Genomic DNA, 20193 nt, shown 5'->3' with positions numbered 1-20193 from the left:
CCATTAATTTTGGTGTGTTAGTTGTTTTCCCTCCTTCCAATCTCCCTTCTCTAACTAGCTTTTGCTAGTTCTTCTTTGTTATGGAACCCACTAATGTACTTATGTAATAATATTAGGCACAACAATAGGGCACCTAGGTAACATACAGCAGATAAGTAGAGCGCTAGGCCTGAGTTTGAATGTGACTTCTGACTCTCACTAGCTGTGTGACCCTGGGCAAATCACTTAACTTCCCTCAACCTCATCTATAAAATGGGGATAACAACACATCTCACAAGCTTCAAGTTACCAAAATAATCATCCTTATGCCCTGAACTAATTATGCTCTCCCTTCCTCATACATTTTCATTGGGTCTCTGTTTCCTTATAAAAGAAAATATGAACTCCAGGAATTTAAAGTCCTTTCTCCACAAAATTTTTAGTTTTATTTCATATGAAGAGGTTGTACCCCAAAATTTTCTATATATTTCTTTTTCAAAATCATGATCAATAATAAGTATTGGTTCCAAGGTAGAAGAGTGGTAAGGACTAGGCAATTGGGATTAAGTGACTTGCCCAGGGTCACACAGCTAGGAAGTGTCTGAGATCAAATTTGAACTCAGGATCTCCTGTCTCTAGACCTGGCTATCTGAGCCACCTACCTGCCCCTCTCTATACTTATATAAGTTTTTTATTCAGTAATATTTTTCTCCACCAAATTACATGTAGAAGCCATTTTTAGCATTTATTTTCTCCTATTTTGAGTTCTAAATTCTTTCCCCTTTCTCCCTCTTCTCCCTTCTCCCTGAGATGGTAAGCAATTTGTTATGGGCTATATATGTGCTAATATGCAGTGCATATTTCTATATTTGTCATATTATGGAAGAAGACATATCACTAATTTTAAAAATTAACCAACTGAAAATGACTTTCATTTGGTTTTGAAAATATCTTTTTAACAAGGTATGAAATAACCTTGAAAAGTTCATTCTGTGACCTTGTGTTGGGTACATCTGAGTTAATTCCATCTTGTGGATTAAAATCCTGGATACTTAATTCTATCAACACTTCACTGATGATGAATTTAACACCTAGGCTGCAAACATACTTTAGAATGGACATTTAAAGTTAGTCCTGGAAACCTGGAAGAGAGAGAATATTGACTGGAGGAAATTGAAAAGAGTGGACAGGGTCCTAACAGCTGGGGCAAAGAGAGTCTTTACATCCCAGAAAGTCCCCTGGGGAACCAATCAGCACAGAGATGACAAGAGTGGCAGAACAAGAAATGAGCTCTTACAGCAAGGAGAGGAGCTTCAGGAACAAGCCTTGTAGACTCACAAGAGGTGCTTCAGGACAAGGCCAAGTTCTTGGACCAAACACGAATCATAACCAAGGAGGATCCAGCTCAGACCTTGTACTTTATTAGTACTGTGAGTTATAGGGATTATGCTGATCTGAAAGAAAAGACATTAACTTTTTAGTTAACGCACCCCTCTCCCTCCCCAGTGCTACCCGCTTTGTTTGGGAGGTACAACCATTTGGTAGTATTCTAAGTCTTGAGAACTATTTCAGTTCCTGGGATGAGATGGGGGAAGCCCACTGTTGGGGTATATTATTTAGCTCTTTGGCAGGCCCAAATGATCTTCTCATGTGGGAGGAGGCATACTGAAATAGCATTCCATTTTCTGTCCTTTCTTTGACATTTTGTTAGCCAGAGGGCTTGGGAGTATGTATTCCTTTGTATTGAGACCTCTATTCTGGATATATTCTGATGCTAAGCTATGTTCTGATGTTCCAAAGGGACATCCTGAATGGGGGTAAAAACCAAAGAAAATATTTGAAAAAGATGATCTAAACTTATAAAAACTTTCAATTATGGATCATGAGTTATGGTCATTATAACACTTTATGTATTTGACTGACCGGTAAAACTGGTCTATTCTTCTTCATTTTCACCTGTCACAATTCCTTTGGGCTCAGCCCAGGTGCCATCATGAAGCTTTCCTTAACTGTACCATGATCCAACCCTCCTCCCAAATGAAAGAGTCCTTTCTTACCCCAAATTTTCCTAAAGCACTTATCTCCATCTCTTCTTCTCTTCTTTGTACAATCATATTTTATGCATCCTTGAGGGCAGAAGCTTTGTCATTTTTCATCTTTGTATCTCTACCATTTGTACAATGCCTTATTGATAGCAGGCCTTTAATACATCTTCATTAAGTGTAACAAAAATGAATTTCTCTCTGTACTGGTTAGAGCACCAGAATATTGACATTTCAGGGTGTTTTTTTAATACAGATCTGGAGGAGGCCTTTAGCACTCTGAAAAGCCCGAATTCATTTGGGGGACAATTATTGTCTTTTGGTGTTCTTGGTGATGTGTGGTTGGTAGAATAAGATCTAAGTCTAAGGGAGTTATAAGGAAATATTAACTCTTTCCAGGCCCTACACAGGATAGGGAGTCAGTGAACTGGTCCAAAGTCAACTTACTTCAATATACAGAATTTGTTTAGGGAGAAGGATTTTTGTTTTGTTTTTCTGAGAGAAGCCTTGCCAGTCCAGAGAATGTAACAAAAGAGATGCCAAGTTTTCTCTGCTTGCATTTGGCTTTGTCTGCATTAGAAATCAGTAACTGAATTAGTGAATCTCTTAATCCCTTGCACTGTTAAAAGCACTAAAGCACCTTATATTTTATCGAGCTATGTTATCATATACCTCATCTAATCATGCTCACAACAGTTATGTTGTGGCCAGACAAGGCACAAGGCATAATTGGGCTCATAATTTTAAGGACATTGATAAACCTGAGAGAATCCAAAGGAGGACAGCCAGGATGGTGAAGGGCCTTGAGTCTGTGCCATATGAGTATCTGATGAACAGACTGGGTATGTTTAGCCAGGAGAAGAAAATCCTGGGGAAAAGGAGGGGGAGGAAGAACATGATAGCTGTGTTCAAGTATTCGAGAGGCTGTCATGTGGAAGAGGTGAAACTTGTTCCATTTGATCCCAAAGGGCAGAACCAGGAACAATATGTGTAAGTTGCAAAGAAGCCAATTTAAACTAAATGTCAGGAATAATTTCTGAAAAATAAGAGTTGTCCAAAAATTGAAAAGGATACCTCTCTAGGAAGTGGGTTTCTTTTCCTTAGAAACAATCTTCAAACAAAGGCTAGATTACTGACCACTTGCCTGATATTTTAACAGTGGGAATTGCAGATGTTCTCTCATTTGATCTTCACAACAACACTGGGAAGCATATATTTTTTGACTTAAAAAAACTATTATTAGAAACAAAGGAGGGAACTAAGGTAGACAAGTTAAGTGACTTGTCCAGGATAAACAGAGAGGAAATGTCTGAGACTGGATTTGTCTTCCTAATTCTAGTTCAGCAAACACTATGTCACCAGATGCCCCATAAGTGAAATTCAGTGGTTGCTGAGGTCCCTTCCACCTCTCAGTTTCCATTTCTCAGAGGAGAAAATTGAAATTAATTGGTAAATCTAATGACTTATCCAAGGTCAGGAGGCTATGATGCACTTGAAACTAGCACCTTCTGAAAACTATGCCTCTTGAGTCCTAATCATGCTTTTGTTGTTGTTGTTACTATGGCAGGTAGCCTCAGGCCTTGGTAAATATTTCTTGATCTTGAGTACAGAAGCTGTTTCCTATTTTATCTTGGTATAATGCCTGTGGTGGTGAACCTATGGCACATATGCCAGGGGCGAGGGGCAGGCCTCAGAGCCCTCTCTGTGGACATGTCTATTTTTGCCCCAGCACAGAGTTTGCCAGAGTTAGTTCCTAAAAAGCCAGAGGGATGCAGGGCCAGGCTGCTCCCCTCCCCCTCTCCACACACATTGAAGACATCATCTGCCCCTCTAAAAGATTCACTGTCATTGGTATATGACCCAGCTCAAAGCATTGTACTCTTTGTAGGGAGTAGATGACTAATAAAATTTCCTCTTATTTGTTAAACTAAATGACATAGACTTGCAGTTTCATGTATAATCCTTTCTGTTTTATTGTATATGAAAGGGCTCATTCTAGTTGATACTTGTTAAATTCTCAAATTTTAAAATGGAAAAAAATCCAAAATAAATTGAATGAGTACAATTTAATACTTAAATCTAGGGTGGCTGCCTAAGTGTTATTGACCTTCCCTACCTTGCTTTCAGGAAGAAAGAACCTTTATTTTATATTAACTATTTGAATGTAAAGAAGTATGTGTTTTCCTGATTACAATTGGGTCTTATTTAATTTATAAACAGAGAGATAGGTTGAATCATCATAAATTCTGCTCAGGTGGGATCCAACTGTGTCCTCTTATAATCAGGTAAAAAATAGGAGGACAAGCTTTTGTAACCAGTTCAGGGTAGGGCTTCATACCAGAAATGGGAGGTATCTATAGTCAAATCACAGACAAGATTCACTGGGTCAGGAATCAAATAGGACCAGATTGACTGGTGTGACAACCCATATGGTCACCTTTCTCTCTTTACCAAAGTTTATATGATCACAGATCGAAAGCTCAAAGGGCTCTTATAGATGAGGAAACTGAAGTCTTTTAAAGTTAAGTGAGTTGCCCAGGATTTGCAGACAGTAAATGTCAGAGGTGTGATTTGAATCCACCTCTGACTCCAAAGCCAGTATTCATTCCACACTATCATCCCACTTACATTAGATAGGTACTCTATTTTTAGGGTATGGTGAAGGCAACTTCCACTTTCTCACTATGGCACGGATGTAACCCTGGCTTCTAAAAACAATGTCAGTGGAGTAGAACAGAGGCCCCAATAGATACTTTGATGAGCACTGGCCTAAGGGTGATATAATGCGATACATATGATATGTATCTATGTGATACTATGTAATAGACATCTAAAGACTTCATAGATAGAGGTTTATCTTCAATTTGTGAATGTTTTTGATCATAGCAACTTACAAAACTATTCACCAGGATCTGGGGAAAGGGAAGCAAGGGTTGGGCTCTGTATTAGTCATGGGGAGAACCCCTTCCTATGACACCAGGAATTTTTGGAAATTGGAGGAAGGTAAAAGCAAGGAATCACTGTGGTCTAGATCAAATAACCTTGGCTGGTCTGGGAATCCAGACTAGGAAACTGGGACTGAAGCGTCATCTGTCCCTGGTCCAAGCAAAGATTAGAGGGTGGAATTTGGGTCTCAGCTAAGCAAATGCTGCTACTGTCTATTGATCATATCTTAGACATGACCTGAAAATCCTTTCAGTTGTTGGAATGATCTTATAGTCCTTTAATGTTCAGGAGTTTTTCTCACCATAGCACAAGTAGGACAATTCAAGTTCTCTTGACAAGATGGATGGCAACTTGCTAAGGAGTTTATAGAAGGGATTCACATGATTATTTTATTCTTATATTCTTATTATTTATTCTAAGCACTCCCAAAGTACTTTTCAGGCCTGAGATTTCATGATTGAGATATTATCTGATCCTATCAAAATATTATTTTTACTTGATCAGTCATTCACCAAACATTTATTGAGCCTACTATGTCCCAGGCATCATGCAAATCTCTGGGCATTAAAAAGAAAAAAATGAATAAAAAACTCACTTTCAAGGAGCTTACGTAATGGGGAGGACAACGTGTGCAAACACACATGCACAGAATATTTACAAGACACCTACAAAGTAGATATATAAGGTAACATTAGTGAGGAAAGCAATAGCAATTGGAGGGGACTCTGTAGAGGGTGGCGCTTGTACTGAGTCTCTGCCAAGAGACAGAGATGAAGAGGAAGAACATTCCAGGCATAGAGAATAGCTGATGGAAATGCATGGAGATAGGAGATGTTAAAGTCCTATAGGAGGAACAGCAAGTGTGTCAGTAGGTCAGTACCATAGAGTGGGTAGAAGGTAGTAATGTTACTAGAAGAGGCAGCTAAGTGGCTCAGTGGATAGAGAGAGTCAAGCCTGGAGATAGGAGTTCAAATTTGGCCTCAGACACTTCCTAGCTCTATGACCCTGGGCAAGTCACTTAATCCCAATTGCCCTAGACCTTACCATTCTTCTGCCTAGAACCAATTCTAAGACAAAAGGTAAGAGTTCAAAAAAAAAAAAAAAAAAAAAAAGACTAGAACTACAGGAAACTCCACCAACAGAAGACTTTATATTTAATTTTAGAGTCAGTAAGTTTATTGAAAAGATGACTAGTAACATGTTCAGACTGCACTTCCATAAAAATCACTTTGGAAATTTTGCGGAGATAAAAGAGATAAGGCAGGGAGACCAATTAGGAGACTTTTGCAATAGTCAGTTTGAGAGGGGATGAAGGTCTGTACTTAGTTGTTAGCTGTGAGTGGAGCAAAGAGACCTAAAGTAGAGATGTCATATAGTTAGATATGCCAAGATTTAGTCACTAACTGGATATTTGGGGTGAGTAAGAGTGGAGTAGAGGATGGGAGTGGAGAGGTGAAACAATGATTACTGGAAGGGAAGTGGAGTTGTCACCAGGAAAAGAGATGGGTTTGGGGGAAAAATGATGAGTTCTCTTTTGGGGATGTGGATTTGAGATGATTGTAGAACATGTAGCCTGTAATAGATAGTTTGTGATGTGGTATTGGAGCTTAAGAAAGTGACTAGGGTTGGATACATAGATTCAAGAATCATCTGTGTTAAGATAATTGGACCTGTGGGAGTGGATGAGATCACCAAGTGAGAGAGTAGAGAAAAAAGAGAGCACTGGGCAGAACCTTTGGCTATATGTGCAATTGAGGGAGAAGCCTGAATCATGATTCAACAAAGGGAACTGAAGAGTTGTCAGGCAGAGAGGAGGAGAACCAAGAGAAAACAGTGTCATGAAATCTAGAGGACAGTCTGTTTGGATGAGAACTTAGAAAAGGTTGTTATACTCAACAATTAATAAGTTTAGAAAAGGTTGTTATATTCAACAATTAATAAGTCACTGATAGTTTAGGAAAGAATAGGTTCAGTTGAGTGATGAGATGATCAATGATTTAATTGCCAAATCAAACAATCTGATTAATGTTAACTAATGTTAATTGAATCACACCAGATTGCATAATTAAGAAGAGAATGAGTCTAGTGATTCCTTCTCAGGAACTGGGATCCAATTCTTTAATTTTCAACTTGGAAACTTGGTGACCTCCACAATTTGGACTAGCTGCTGTTTTTATGTAGAGACTCAGATGTGTATCTGAATCTTTCAACCAACTGGAAGATATTTCCTATGCTGTCATATGTCTTCATCCAGTGGCTAAAACTCTATAATCCTTTTAAATTAATTGACTTATTCATACATTTTGATGGGTTATTATGGAAACTCCTGAATAGCTATATATATACTGTTCATTGATTCAATTTGAGGTCTCTAGGCCCTATATAGTTACATTGAGAAAGGGGTAGAATCTCAACCCTTATATTTTTTGAAAAAATAAAGGTCATTAACCCAGGACTCCCTCTTTTCTCCTCTACTTCTCAAAACCCCTTGACATCACTCCCCTCAACCATTAACTCCTCCTTTCCTTCAGTACTTGATGAAGAAGTGACTTTTCTCACAGAGACCAACTCCTCTACTTCTATGATCCTATCCCTTTATGCCTACTTTTTAGCAGATTTCTTGGACATTTATTTCCATCCTCTCTAATCTTTAGTCTCTACACACATAGATTCATGCCCTACTTCCTATAAACATGCCCAGGTTTCATTAAGCCTTAAGTACCTTTGCTTGATAATTCAATGCCCTCAAGCCATTGCTCTGTATCTTTTCTTCCTTTACGCAACCTCCAAAGTGATATTCCTAAATCGGGGACCCATCCATGTTACTGGCTTGATCAGTAAGTTTTAGTGCCTCCCTATTAGCTCTAGTATCAAATATGTAGTCTTCTGTTTGGCATAAGATCTTCATCTTTTGGTTCCAGACTACTTATCCAGCCTTACCAGAAAAATACTCTTACATCCAGCCAATCTGGCTTTACTTATTCTTCATAACATTCTACCTCCCATCTCCCTGCCCTTGTACCAGTTGTCTCCTTTCCTTAGAATGTATTCTCCTTACTTCTACCTTTTCCATTGGTTGAGACTCTTTCAAGGGTCACCTATATCTATGGGTCTTTCATCTACATCCAGAAAAAATTACCATAAATTTATTTTGTAAATAATTTGTATCTTCATATGAATTTACATGTTTTACCTAACAGACTGAATGCTATGCCACTGCTCCCCCAGAGACCACATGCCGTGCCCCCCTTTACCCCACACAGGGAAGGGAGAAAGCACTCTCATTGGGCTGCTGGGCAGAGGGTGAGTGAAGTGAGGAATGTCTTCAGTGAGTATAGAGAAGGGGAGAGGATTGGCCCCAGTGCTCTGCTCCCCTCCAGCTCTGCTGCCTGTGAACTGCCCACCTTCCCCCCTGTGCATTCCCATTGGCTTCTGGGCAGAGGGGCAGGGATGTGAAAAAAATGTCATCAGGCATGGTAGAGGGAGGGAACAGCTCTACCCAAATCCCTCTGCCTTTCTAGTAATGAACTCAGTTGGGCGTGGGATGGCCAAGTGCCCAAAGAGAGTGCTCTGTGTGCCATCTTTGGCACCTGTGCCATAGGTTCGCCATTGCTATAGCAGAAAGTAACCTTCTTATGGGCAGGGATTGTTTCATTTTTGTCTGTGTATCTCCAGTATATAATATGCACTTGTAGATTGATTAACTGTTGAATGTATTTGACTTTTTCATTTTTTAGGTCTGTCTACCATGGCCAGTTACCTGGAAAATGAACCTCCCTCTCCTGGGGAGAGCTCAGGGGATGAAAGTCAAGGGGTTGAAGCAACCAGAATCTGTGAAAAAATGAAACTGAATCAGAGACTTGCAGCAAAGGAGCTGGTCAATACAGAGGCCAAGTATGTGCACAATCTCCAACTCTGTGCTTCTGACATCCGAAGCCATCTACATGAGGTAATGAGCATGCAGGGGTGGAGAAAGGATGCCTGTATATCTCCTGGGAAAGGCAAGAATTATTGTCCTCAGGTCACCATCAGTCCTCTCAGTCAGTAACCTTCCAAAAGAGGAAAGAATGAGGTCTTAGTACTCTAAGAGGGTACCCACTAACTACTGCCAAGCTCCAGGTCTAGCCCCACATATAGTACAGGGAAAGGGAGCAAATGATCCTTATCTCTATTATCTCTCTCTTAAAAAAATATCCACTTACCTATTGTGTTAGAATCAATACTGTGTATTGGTTCCAAGGCAGAAGAGCAGTGAGGTCTAGGCAATGGGGGCTAAGTGACTTGCCCAGAATCACAGCTAGGAAGTGTCTGATGTTAGATTTGAACCCAGGACCTCTTGTCTCCATGCCCAACTCACTATCCATTGAACCACCCAGCTGTCCCTTGTCCCTATTTTCTTGAGCTGTGGACATTCTTGCTTTTTTGCTTAGCTTTGCTATTTATAACTTGTGTAATTATGGGCAAATTACATCCCCTTTCTGTGTTTTGTCTTTGAGCAAGAGATTTTATGACTGGGACTATATCCAAAGAGGTTATTTGGCAGCAATAATAATAGTAATAACAATTTACATTTATAAAATGCTTTGTATGAAGAGCTTCACAAGCATTATTTCATTTGAGTCTCAAAATAGCCCTGTAAACTAAAGACTATACAGGTTATCCCCATTTTACAGATGAGCAAAAAGGTTCAGAGAGGTTTAGTATTCAAGTTCATCCAGCTGGTAAATATAAGAGATGAGATTTGAATTATGTTCTTCCTGATTCCAAGGTTAACACTTGATTTGCTATGCCATATTGCTTCTGGGCAAAAGAAAAAGGACAACATGAAATTAAAATGTTCAAGATGGCATTGTATGTGATTACAAAAATCAGGGGAGGGGAAAGGAAAAGAAATGTGTGTCCAACAATTGGGGAACAGCTGAACAAATTGTGGCACATGAATGTTACAGAATATTACTATGGATATTATAAATTCAGAGAAATGTGGGAGGTTAAGGCGGAATCAAAAGAACAAGAAAAGGGGCAGCTAGGTGGATAGAATGCCAGACCTGGAGACAATAGGTACTGGATTCAAATCTGATCTCAGATCCTTGTTGTGTGACCCTGGGCATGTCATTAACTCCAATTGCCTATCCCTGACCACATTTCTGCCTACTAAGACAGAAGGTAAGAGTTAAAAAAAAAAAAAAAAAGAACATGAAACATGACCACAAAATGCAAATTAAGTCCATCAGTGAACTACTATTTATTAAATACCTATATTATGCCAGACATTGTTAAGATCTCAGGGTACAAAAAAAGACAAAGAAGCAACCAAACTCTGGTTAGTACAGTGATCTGTGTCAATATCATGCTATCAAAACCCCAAGACACATTCATTCCTTTTGCTAACAATTTATAAATAAATTCTTTGGGGGAAATGTACTTTGTAGAATATTTGTTTGCATATTTGTTTTGTTGGAAAGTTGTATCAAAGCATCATTGATAAATTTTTGCTTAATGTTAAAAAAAAGGAGAAAATCATGTCAAAATAAAGAAAGAAAGATAAATGAGGAAACTGGACTAGATGATGATCTCTGAAGTTCCTTTCAGTTCTGAATTTTATGATTTTTAGAGGTCATTGTGATTCATTCCATCTTCCTAGGAGGATAGGGATTCCTTGCCTGCTCAACAGGGTTCATGCCAAAAGGCAAATTGATCTTGTCTGATTCTTGACCCTAGTCTGCCTCCCTTATGATTATGCTGTGGTGAAGTGAGATTGCTCTGGTAAAATCAGGACCTCTACCTTTAGGAAAGAGATTCTGGTCCTCACCAAATGCCATAGAAACTTGGAGTTGGAGGTCTAGTTTAACATTTATCCTCAGGCAGGAATCCCCTCCCTGTCACCCCTGCCTTGGGCAGAGGGACAACCCGAGACTGATGCTTTTGTTTCAAAGTTTCTAGTGACAAGGAACTTACCACTATTAGCAGTAGCACCATTTAGTTTGGTGGGTGAATATCCTGCCTCTGACAACTGCTAGTTATGTGATAATGGGCAAGCCAATTAACCTCTCTGAGCTTCAATTTTCTCATCTGTCAAATGGGTATAATAATACCTTTTGTAGTTACATCACAAGATTCTTTTGAGGAGTGTCCCAATGATAACAGTTTGGAAATGTGCTTTGCAAACCTTAAAGTATCATATTTAAATGTTATTATTATTATTATTTGCTATTATCTTCTGTGGAATCTCATTTTTCAAAATCACAGAATTTAGCAATCACCTAGTCTTAACTCACACATGAAAGGAATTCTCCCTATAATATACCAGACAATTAGTCATCCAGCTTCTGCTTAAAGACTGTCTTAGGAGGGAGAACTCACCACCTTTCATGGCCCAACCTATTCCACTTTTGGAGAACTCTAGTTGTTGATAAATTTATCTTGATCTCAAATTTAAGTTGACTTCTTTGCAACTTCCACTCATTGTTCCTGGTTTTGTGCTTGAATCAAATGGAGCTAGTCTAGTCCTTCTCCCAAATGATGGCCCTTCCAAAAACTTGAAGACAGCTATCGTTGCTCTCGTTCCTCTCCCCTTTCCAAAGTCTTCTCTTCTCCAAGGTAAACATGCCCAGTTCCTTTTTTGTTTTTTAAGGCCTTACCTTCTAGCTTAGAAATATCTGTTCCAAAGCAGGAAAGTGTATTAAGGGTTATACCTTTGGGGTTAAGTGACTTGCCCAGGGTCACACAGCAAGGAAGCATCTGAGGCCAAATTTGAATCCAATACCTCCCACCTCCAGACCTGGTTCTCTATCCACTGAGCTACCTAGATGCCATCCAGTTCTTTTAACTGATGCCCATGAAATGTGAACTCAAGGCTTTTCACTATCCTTTTTTTTTTTGCCATCCTCAAGGGAATCTCTAGCTTTTCAATGTTCTTCTTAAATGGTGACTCTCAAAACTGATCACCATTGCATTGGTCAAAGTTGTTAAGTCTTTCAAAGTTTTCTTTATAATACTGTTATATATCCTGGTTCTGCTCACTTCACTCTGTATCAGTTCATACAAGTCTTTCAGGTCTCTCTGAAACCTTTTGTAATTTCTTAAGGTGAATTGTTCAGCAATCTTTTTCCTTCCCTTTCTTGGTCGTGAAATACTCTTCCCCTTTCCCATCATTATAACAAGGGTCAAGTCTCCCTTCTGTGACCTGAGGTCTCTTCCCTCTACCCCATTAAAACCTTCTTTCTGTTTCTTTTAGGAATACTTAATTCTTCCTAATAACCTATTCTTCCTAATAACCTACAGGAAGGCATTTTTTTTTAAACCCTTGTACTTCAGTGTATTATCTCATAGGTGGAAGATTGGTAAGGGTGGGCAATGGGGGTCAAGTGACTTGCCCAGGGTCACACAGCTGGGAAGTGGCTGAGGTCGGGTTTGAACCTAGGACCTCTTGTTTCTAGGCCTGACTCTCACTCCACTGAGCTACCCAGCTGCCCCCAGGAAGGCATTTTTTTAATCTTGTCACCATCTTCTTCAGGAGAGAGATCATCTGACACTTGGAACACAGATAATAGTCATACAGCTGTGGAAGAAAAATAGACATTGCATGGTTAATGAAAGTTAGCGCACAGTTTTCCCTTTTCTCCAAAAATGTCTTGATATTTTCAGTCTTTTTTTTTTTTTTTTTTTTTTTTTTTTTTTTTTTAAAACCCTCACCTTCCGTCTTGGAGTCAATACTGTATATTGACTCCAAGGCAGAAGAGTGGTAAGGGTAGGCAATGGGGGTCAAGTGACTTGCCCAGGGTCACACGGCTGGGAAGTGTCTGAGGCCAGATTTGAACCCAGGACCTCCCGTCTCTAGGCCTGGTTCTCAATCCACTGAGTTACCCAGCTGCCCCCTATTTTCAGTCTTTTTTAAAAAATTACTTTCAAATGTTTATGCCTCAATCCTAAGTGTTTTATTAAAATTTTTAGCCTAAGCCACCTGTTAAATACTTGACAACCTGACTCAACTTCTTTGTCTTACTCTCTTATCAACTCTTCAGTTGTATCTGCTACCCCTTCAACCTTATGTCAACCTTCAGTTTGTTGTCACCAGTTTTTTCCACTCCCCAATCCACTCTCTCAATTTGCTTATCCTCTAATTGCTTCACTTACATGTTCTTACTTGCCTTGCTGTCTTTCCAATGCTCTCTCCTTTTCCTTCTGGACTCTCCTGTTCCTTCTTCCATAACCATTTCTCATAGAATTTCAAAGAATTCTGTTGTTGTCTAGCTCTCATTTTTAGGAAGTTTTTCCTTATGAGGAATTGAATTCCTCCTCTCTCTACTTGTCCTAATTATGTTCTCTTGGGCCAACCAGAGCAAGCCTAATCTATTTTCCATGTGAAAGCATGTTATATACTTGAAGATACTTATTATATCTCCTTCCCTCACTAGTAAAGGTTTTCTCACCTAGATTAAACAGCCTCAGTTCTTCCAACCTATACTTAATTTAATCACAAGGGGGAGCTCATGTGAGAAGGCAGTGACCCTAAAGCTCCCGGAATTAACACATGCATAGTTTAGCTCTCCTACTCACACCAGTGACACAGGGCTGGTGTTTTTACCCTTCCTCCCAGGAACAAGTCTGGAAAAGGAGCTATCACTCAAGGCCTCACAGACTAAAGGTGCTTATTCTTTCCAGGTCATAGACTTTTTGGCTCATATGTTCCAGAGATAATTTTGTTGGCCTCAGGTAGCTAATAAGGTTCATGTGTTTCACTGAAAGACTTAAGGATAATAACATCAGGACTCTTTCATTCTCTAAAATCATCTGTATCTTTAAGAAATAGGATCACTTGTATCTTAAGTACTCTGTGCATAAATAACTATAGCAAATAGCTAAGGTTTGTTGGCCATAAAGTTCTTTATAAAGAGATACCAGTTAAATGGCTTAAGCATAATATTAAATGAGGAAATTCTCAGCATTGTTTAAGATAGCTAGAATAGGAAAATGGGTTATATAAAATGAAGGGATTGATTGGCAAGCAGGAAAACTTAACTCCTCTCTGGAATGGGGATGAGAAGGAAAAGGTCATTATCTTTTTCTTCCAGTTTGTATCTGGGTCAGCATTTTAGATACTCTAGAGTCCAGAACTCATAATACTAATATACTCACTGTCTTCTACTCCAATCATTATTCTCTCTGATACTTACCTTTTCTTCTCTTCAGTCTTAGAATTAAGACTAAGGCAGCCCCCACCCCCTGCAGGGGAGGCAACTAGGTTGCTCAGTGATTGAGAGCCAAGCCTGGAGACAAGAGGTCCTGCATTCAAATCTGGCCTCAGAAACTTCCTAGCTGTCACCTCTCGGGCAAGCTGCTTAACCCCCATTTCCTAGCCCTTACCAATTTTCTGCTTTAGAACCAATACATAGTACTGATTTTAAGACAGAAGGGAAAGGTTTATAAAAGAAAGGATAAAGAAGGGAAAAAAGTAGCTCCTGAATTAGACAATCAGGAAATCTCAGTGTTCCTTGGAAGAGAGAGTAGGTGTTTTTTCTTTTTAGAAAAATTTTCTATGGTTACATAATTCATGTTTTTACTTTACCCTTCACCCCCTCAAACCGCATTTCCACTGGTTCTAACATGTGTGGTCAGTCAAGACTTATTTACATATTATTGATAGTTACATTGGTGTGGTCTTTTCGGGTCTACATTCCCAATCATGTCCTCATCAACCCAAGTGTTCGAGCAGTTGTTTTTCTGTGTTTCAACTTCTGTAGTTCTTCTTCTGAATGTGGGTAGCGTTATTTTCCCTAAATCCCTCAGAATTGTCTTGGGTCATTGCATTGCTGCTAGTATGTACAGACTTCCATTACATTCGATTTTACCACAGTGTATCAGTCTCTGTGTACAATGTTCTTCTGGCTCTGCTCCTTTCACTCTGCATCAATTCCTGGAGGTCTTTCCAGTTCACATGGAATTCCTCCAGTTTATTATTCCTTTGAGCACAATAGTATTCCATCACCAACATATACCACAGTTTGTTCAGCCATTCCCCAATTGACGGGCATACCCTTGCTTTCCAGTTTTTTGCCACCACAAAGAGCACAGCTATAAATATTTTTGTGCAAGTCTGTTTATCTATGATTTCTTTGGGGTACAATCCCAGCAATGGTATGGCTGGATCAAAGGGCAGGCATTCTTTCATCATTCTTTGGGCATAGTTCCAAATTGCCATCCAGAATGGTTGGATCAGTTCACAACTCCACCAGCAATGCATTAACGTCCCAATTTTGCCACATCCCCTCCAACATTCATTACTCTCCCCTGCACAGCAGCAAGAGGAAGAATGAGAAACACCATTTAAAATCACCCTAGACAATATAAAATACTTAGGAATCTATCTATCAAAACAAACACAGGAATTATACGAACATAACCACAAAACACTTTCCAAATAATTAAAACTAGATCTAAACAATTGGGAAAACACTGAGTGCTCATGGGTAGGATGAGCTAACATAATAAAAATGACTAATCTTCCCAAATTAATTTACTTATTTAGTGCCATACCTATCATACTACCAAAAAACTTTTTTATTGAATTCGAAAAAACTATAACAAAGTTTATTTGGAAGAACAAAAGATCAAGAATATCAAGGGAAATAATGAAAAAAAACATGAAGGAAGGTGGCTTAGCAGTAAGCTATACTATAAAGCAGCATTCTTCAAAACAATATGGCACTTGCTAAGAGATAGAAGGGAGGATCAGTGGAATAGACTTGGGGTAAGTGACATCAGCAAAACAGTGTATGATAAACCCAAAGAGCCCAACTTTTGGGACAAAAATACACTATCTGACAAAAACTGCTGGGAAAATTGGAAAACAATATGGGAAAGATTAGGTTTAGATCAACATCTCACACCCTACACCAAGATAAATTCAGAATGGGTGAAAGACTTGAATATAATGAAGGAAACTGTAAGTAAATTAGGTGAACACAGAATAGTATACTTGTCAGATCTCTGGGAAAGGAAAGATTTTAAAACCAAGCAAGAGTTAGAAAAAATTACAAAATGTACAATAAATAATTTTGATTATAGTAAATTAAAAAGGTTTTGTACAAACAAAAACAATGCAAGCAAAATCAGAAGGGAAACAACAAACTGGGAAAAAATCTTTATAACAAAAAATTCTGACAGAGGTCTAATTACTCAAATATACAAGGAGCTAAATCAATTGTATAAAAAATCAAGCCATTCCCCAATTGATGAATGGGCAAGGGATATGAATAGGCAATTTTCAGATAAAGAAATCAAAAGTATCAATAAGCACATGAGAGAGTGTTCTAAATCTCTAATAATTAGAGAAATGCAAATCAAAACAACTCTGAGGTACCACCTCACACCTAGCAGATTGGCTAAAATGAGAGTAGGTGTTAACAAGGGTAGGAGTCCCTGTTAGAGAGAGAAAGAGACAGAGAGAGAGAGAGAGAAAGGGAGACAGAGACAGAAAGGAGACACACACACACAGAGAGAGAGAGAGAGAGAGAGAAGAATATGTAAATACTTATTAACTCAGTCTTGGCTTAAACTGAGAAATAACTTGGTTTGCTTTGGTTGACTAAACTTACCATATCTAACGTTGAGGTTAGCTGGGCACTGTAGAAAAGTATGAATCCCTTGGACCCTAGTGTCCTGTGCCCTATGTGAATATCTAACCATGTTGTTTGAGAGGCTAAACCTGTTTTGAGTCTAAAATAACCAAAGCACCAAAGCATCTAGAATTAGTCAGCAACATTTCTTGGTTTTGCTCAACTGTCTTTGTTTTTGTTTTTTATTTTATAAGGGAGAGATCACAGAGAGATGGGGAAAGTGATATGTCTTGGAAATGTATGTGATATAGAAAACAAAAGGTAAACAAAAAAAAAAACCACCTCATCTTGGGAAGGGACATTAGCGATTATTTAGTCTCGCCTTTTGTATGTAGAATGCTGTATGAATAGGGATTGTCTTTAGATCTCTTGGGTCCTGGCCTCAGTTCTGCATCCTATAAAGTTTCTCCAAGGTATTTAGCCAAGGTAGTAGTCATTCCTGTTTTCCTTTTCTTTGGCATTGTTTTTTGTGCTCAAGGCTTGGTATCAAGTAGAAAAAGAAGTTGCTTAATCTGGGTGAGATTTATTCAAACCAATAAACACTGGTCTCGACTCTAGAGACAAGGTTGAGTTGACTTTCCAGAGCGTAATCTGACCTTTCTAAAATGTTCAGTCACTGTAGCTAATCAGATCCTAGAACTGAATTCAGCATTCACAGGTATGAACTGACTCTTGCTTCTTCCAAGACTCAGATGATAGGCCTCTTTTTTTTCCCCTCTTTTTTTTTTTTTTTTTAAATCAGGGATTAGCATCATTAAATGACAAACATTAACCCTTAGAGACCATTCTAATTTTGGGAAAAAAAAAACCCCAAATTTAGAGTAAGGGCACCTCTTCATGAATACTGTTAATTATCATTTGTGTAACCTTTATAAAATCACTTTTTTCTCTGTGCCTCAATTTTTTCATCTGCAAAATGAAAGGGTGGGCCTATCTGATCTTCTTCTGACTTTTGGGCTCTAAATCCTAGGGCAACCTGTGATCTTTCAATTCTTTGGCAATTAGAACAACTTACATTTTTGTATCACCACATGATTAACAAGCTTCTGTCTTCACAGTAATCCTATGATAGTAATATGTTACATAATACTAACTAGGTTAAGCTATTTCTCTTTCAATGACTTTTCTCCTTATCAGCAAATTGAGAAAGTTGAATTGGATAATTTTTGAGGTCCAAAAGGCTCAAAACTTTAATTATATTAATTAAGACTTTTGGTCAAGATGGCTGTCTGAATGGAAGGCAGCCCACCCAACTCCTACATACTTATTTCAGAGAACCCTTGATTTAACATCAGACCAAATGGTGATTCAAGAATTCCAACAAGAAATTATAATAAGTGCCTTTTTCCACCCTGGAACTTCACAAGAAATCAACCAGAAGTCCAAAGGTAATAGGAAAGGAGTATTTAACAAAGTCAGCATCAAAAATGGGCCAGGAATACAAATAGCTTGCAAGGCTTTGTGTCCAGAGGGAGTAAGAATGAATGGCCTTTCCTAGAAAAATCCAGGATTGTCAAGAAAGCTAGACAAACAGGAAAAAACTAATCAAATGCCACCCCAGGGTGGGATCTTTAGGAGAAATAGGGATTCCTGAAGCTCAGGAGTCCAGATATCCCTAACAATATTTCCTGAGATGTCAGAAAGGGCACTGAATATTTAAAATTCTGAACCTCAAAGATGGAGGTGGGGGGGGGGGGAGGTGGGGAATGTCTAACCTAAAGAGGTAGAGATCAGCTCAGAAGCCTAAGGCAAGACCAAGCAGGGCTGACCATCTGACCACAATCAGCCCTTCGGGTTCAATTTGAACTCTTCCCCAGGTAAATAATTATATTTTGTGTTTGTTTTCTATATACATGCTCTCCCCCCCTTATAATATAATGTAAATTCTTTCAAGAGAGGAGTTATTTTATTTTTTGTCTTCATGTCCCTTGCACCTAGTGGTATGCCAGGCACAAACTAAGTATTTAATAAATACTTGTTGAATTCAGTTTTCTTCCTTTTAAAATACTAATTCTTCATTGATATCCTCATTTGTTTCTCTCTATACATTCTAATCTAATCTCACACCATAATATGGGTTCATGACTATACAATGGAGTTTAAATTCTGCCAGTTCAACTAATCTGGAAAAATCTTGAGTATAGTCTTGGTGATAAATTGTTCACCTCTGCCTGAGGACCAACCTAGATAAGTATGGAGAAGTTCCTTAGCAGCTGGTTAGCCAAAAGATGATTAATTCCTTATCAAAGGAAAGCCATAAAATTCAGAAAAATAGAAAATGATCCTTAGTCTTGATTACATTGGCTGTTAATTTTTCATATTTTCTCTTATATTTGCCATAAACATTTCTCCAGTTTTTCTTTTCTTTTTTAGTCTTGTGTGCATATATGTATATAGACACACACATAAATGCTAGATAGAAACGTTTTATTGTTATAAAATTGAATTCCCAATAATTTATTTGCTTTTGTATAGAAATTGATTCCCCTTTTACAGTTGAGATAAACACATTATTCTTTTTTCTTCCATTTTTTCACAAGTTTTAATAGTTTTTATGCTTGCATATGATCCACCTGGAAGTTAATTTGGCACATGGTATTAGGTGTAGATGTGAGGATTTTAAATTTTTTTTGACATACTGCTGCCAGCTTTCTCAATTATAATTATTAAATAATTCAAACTTGTTCACCTTGAGATCGTCTCCTCTCTCATCTTATTTGCTCTTTTTTTTTTCTTTCAAAATGTATAACAATGATACTTAAGTCTGACTCTGCTTTTCTGGTTCTATAAATCAAAAGCTCTTGTAAGATTGGCCCTTCCCCCCATAAATTTCTCAAATTCATGTGGCTTTAAAAATTGCTACCTTTTGTCTTTTAAAAAAGTTTTATTGATGCTTTAAAAAGAATTTTGGCTTGTTTCTCAGCCCTACCCTCTGAAAAATGCTTAGCTCTACCTTGTAAAAAAAAAGTATAATTAAATTAAAGCAACATATTGGCCATATCTGATAACATATGTCTCATTTTGCATTTTATCACCTAACACCTCTCTGTGGGGAGGAGGTAATATGTCAGTTCTCTCTGGTCAGAATTTTTCATTGCTTTGATCAGAGCTTTGATGTCTTTTAATATTATTTTTCTTTGTTATATTGATTATGGTACAAATTATTCTCTCCATTCTGCTTTATTTATTAATGTAGCAGTTTATATACCTATCTCCATAATTTTCTCTAAATTCTTTACATTCATCATTTCTTGTGGTACAATGCATTCATGTAACACATTTTGTTCCACCATCTCTCAATTGATGGGGAATCACTTTGTTTCCAGTTTCTTGTAATCCCAAAGGGCTGCTCCAAATATTTTTGTAAATGTGGTACCATTTGCTTTATCTAGGCATTTACCTGCTTGAGGTGTATGCCTAGCAGTGATTTAGAACTTTGCAACAGATTACTAAGGTTCCTTAATTTCCTCTGACATCTCATTTCCCCTCTGGCTATGCATCTTTTAGACTGCTTTGGTTTCTTTACCATAACTGCCAGGTTTTCTTTTCAGGTTTCTCTTTTGTATTGTCTTTCCTGATTAGATTAGATTGTAAACTCCTAGAAGACA

General features: G+C 38.2%; 1 protein-coding gene across 1 annotated transcript in view; it reads left to right on the top strand.

The window, feature by feature from the left end:
- Window positions 1-8715: 8715 nt before the first annotated feature.
- ARHGEF37 (Rho guanine nucleotide exchange factor 37) overlaps window positions 8716-20193 on the top strand; it is a 54518-nt gene continuing 43040 nt past the window's right edge. The window contains exon 1 of the mRNA XM_044661799.1: window positions 8716-8916. Coding sequence (XP_044517734.1) covers window positions 8716-8916 — 201 coding nt within the window. The remainder of the gene's footprint in view (window positions 8917-20193) is intronic.

This window comes from Gracilinanus agilis, chromosome 2 (genome assembly GCF_016433145.1).
Source record: "Gracilinanus agilis isolate LMUSP501 chromosome 2, AgileGrace, whole genome shotgun sequence".
NCBI classification, from domain to species: Eukaryota; Metazoa; Chordata; class Mammalia; order Didelphimorphia; family Didelphidae; genus Gracilinanus; species Gracilinanus agilis.
The sequence above is the reverse complement of the archived record's forward strand: the minus strand, read 5'-3'. Positions and strand labels throughout refer to the sequence as shown.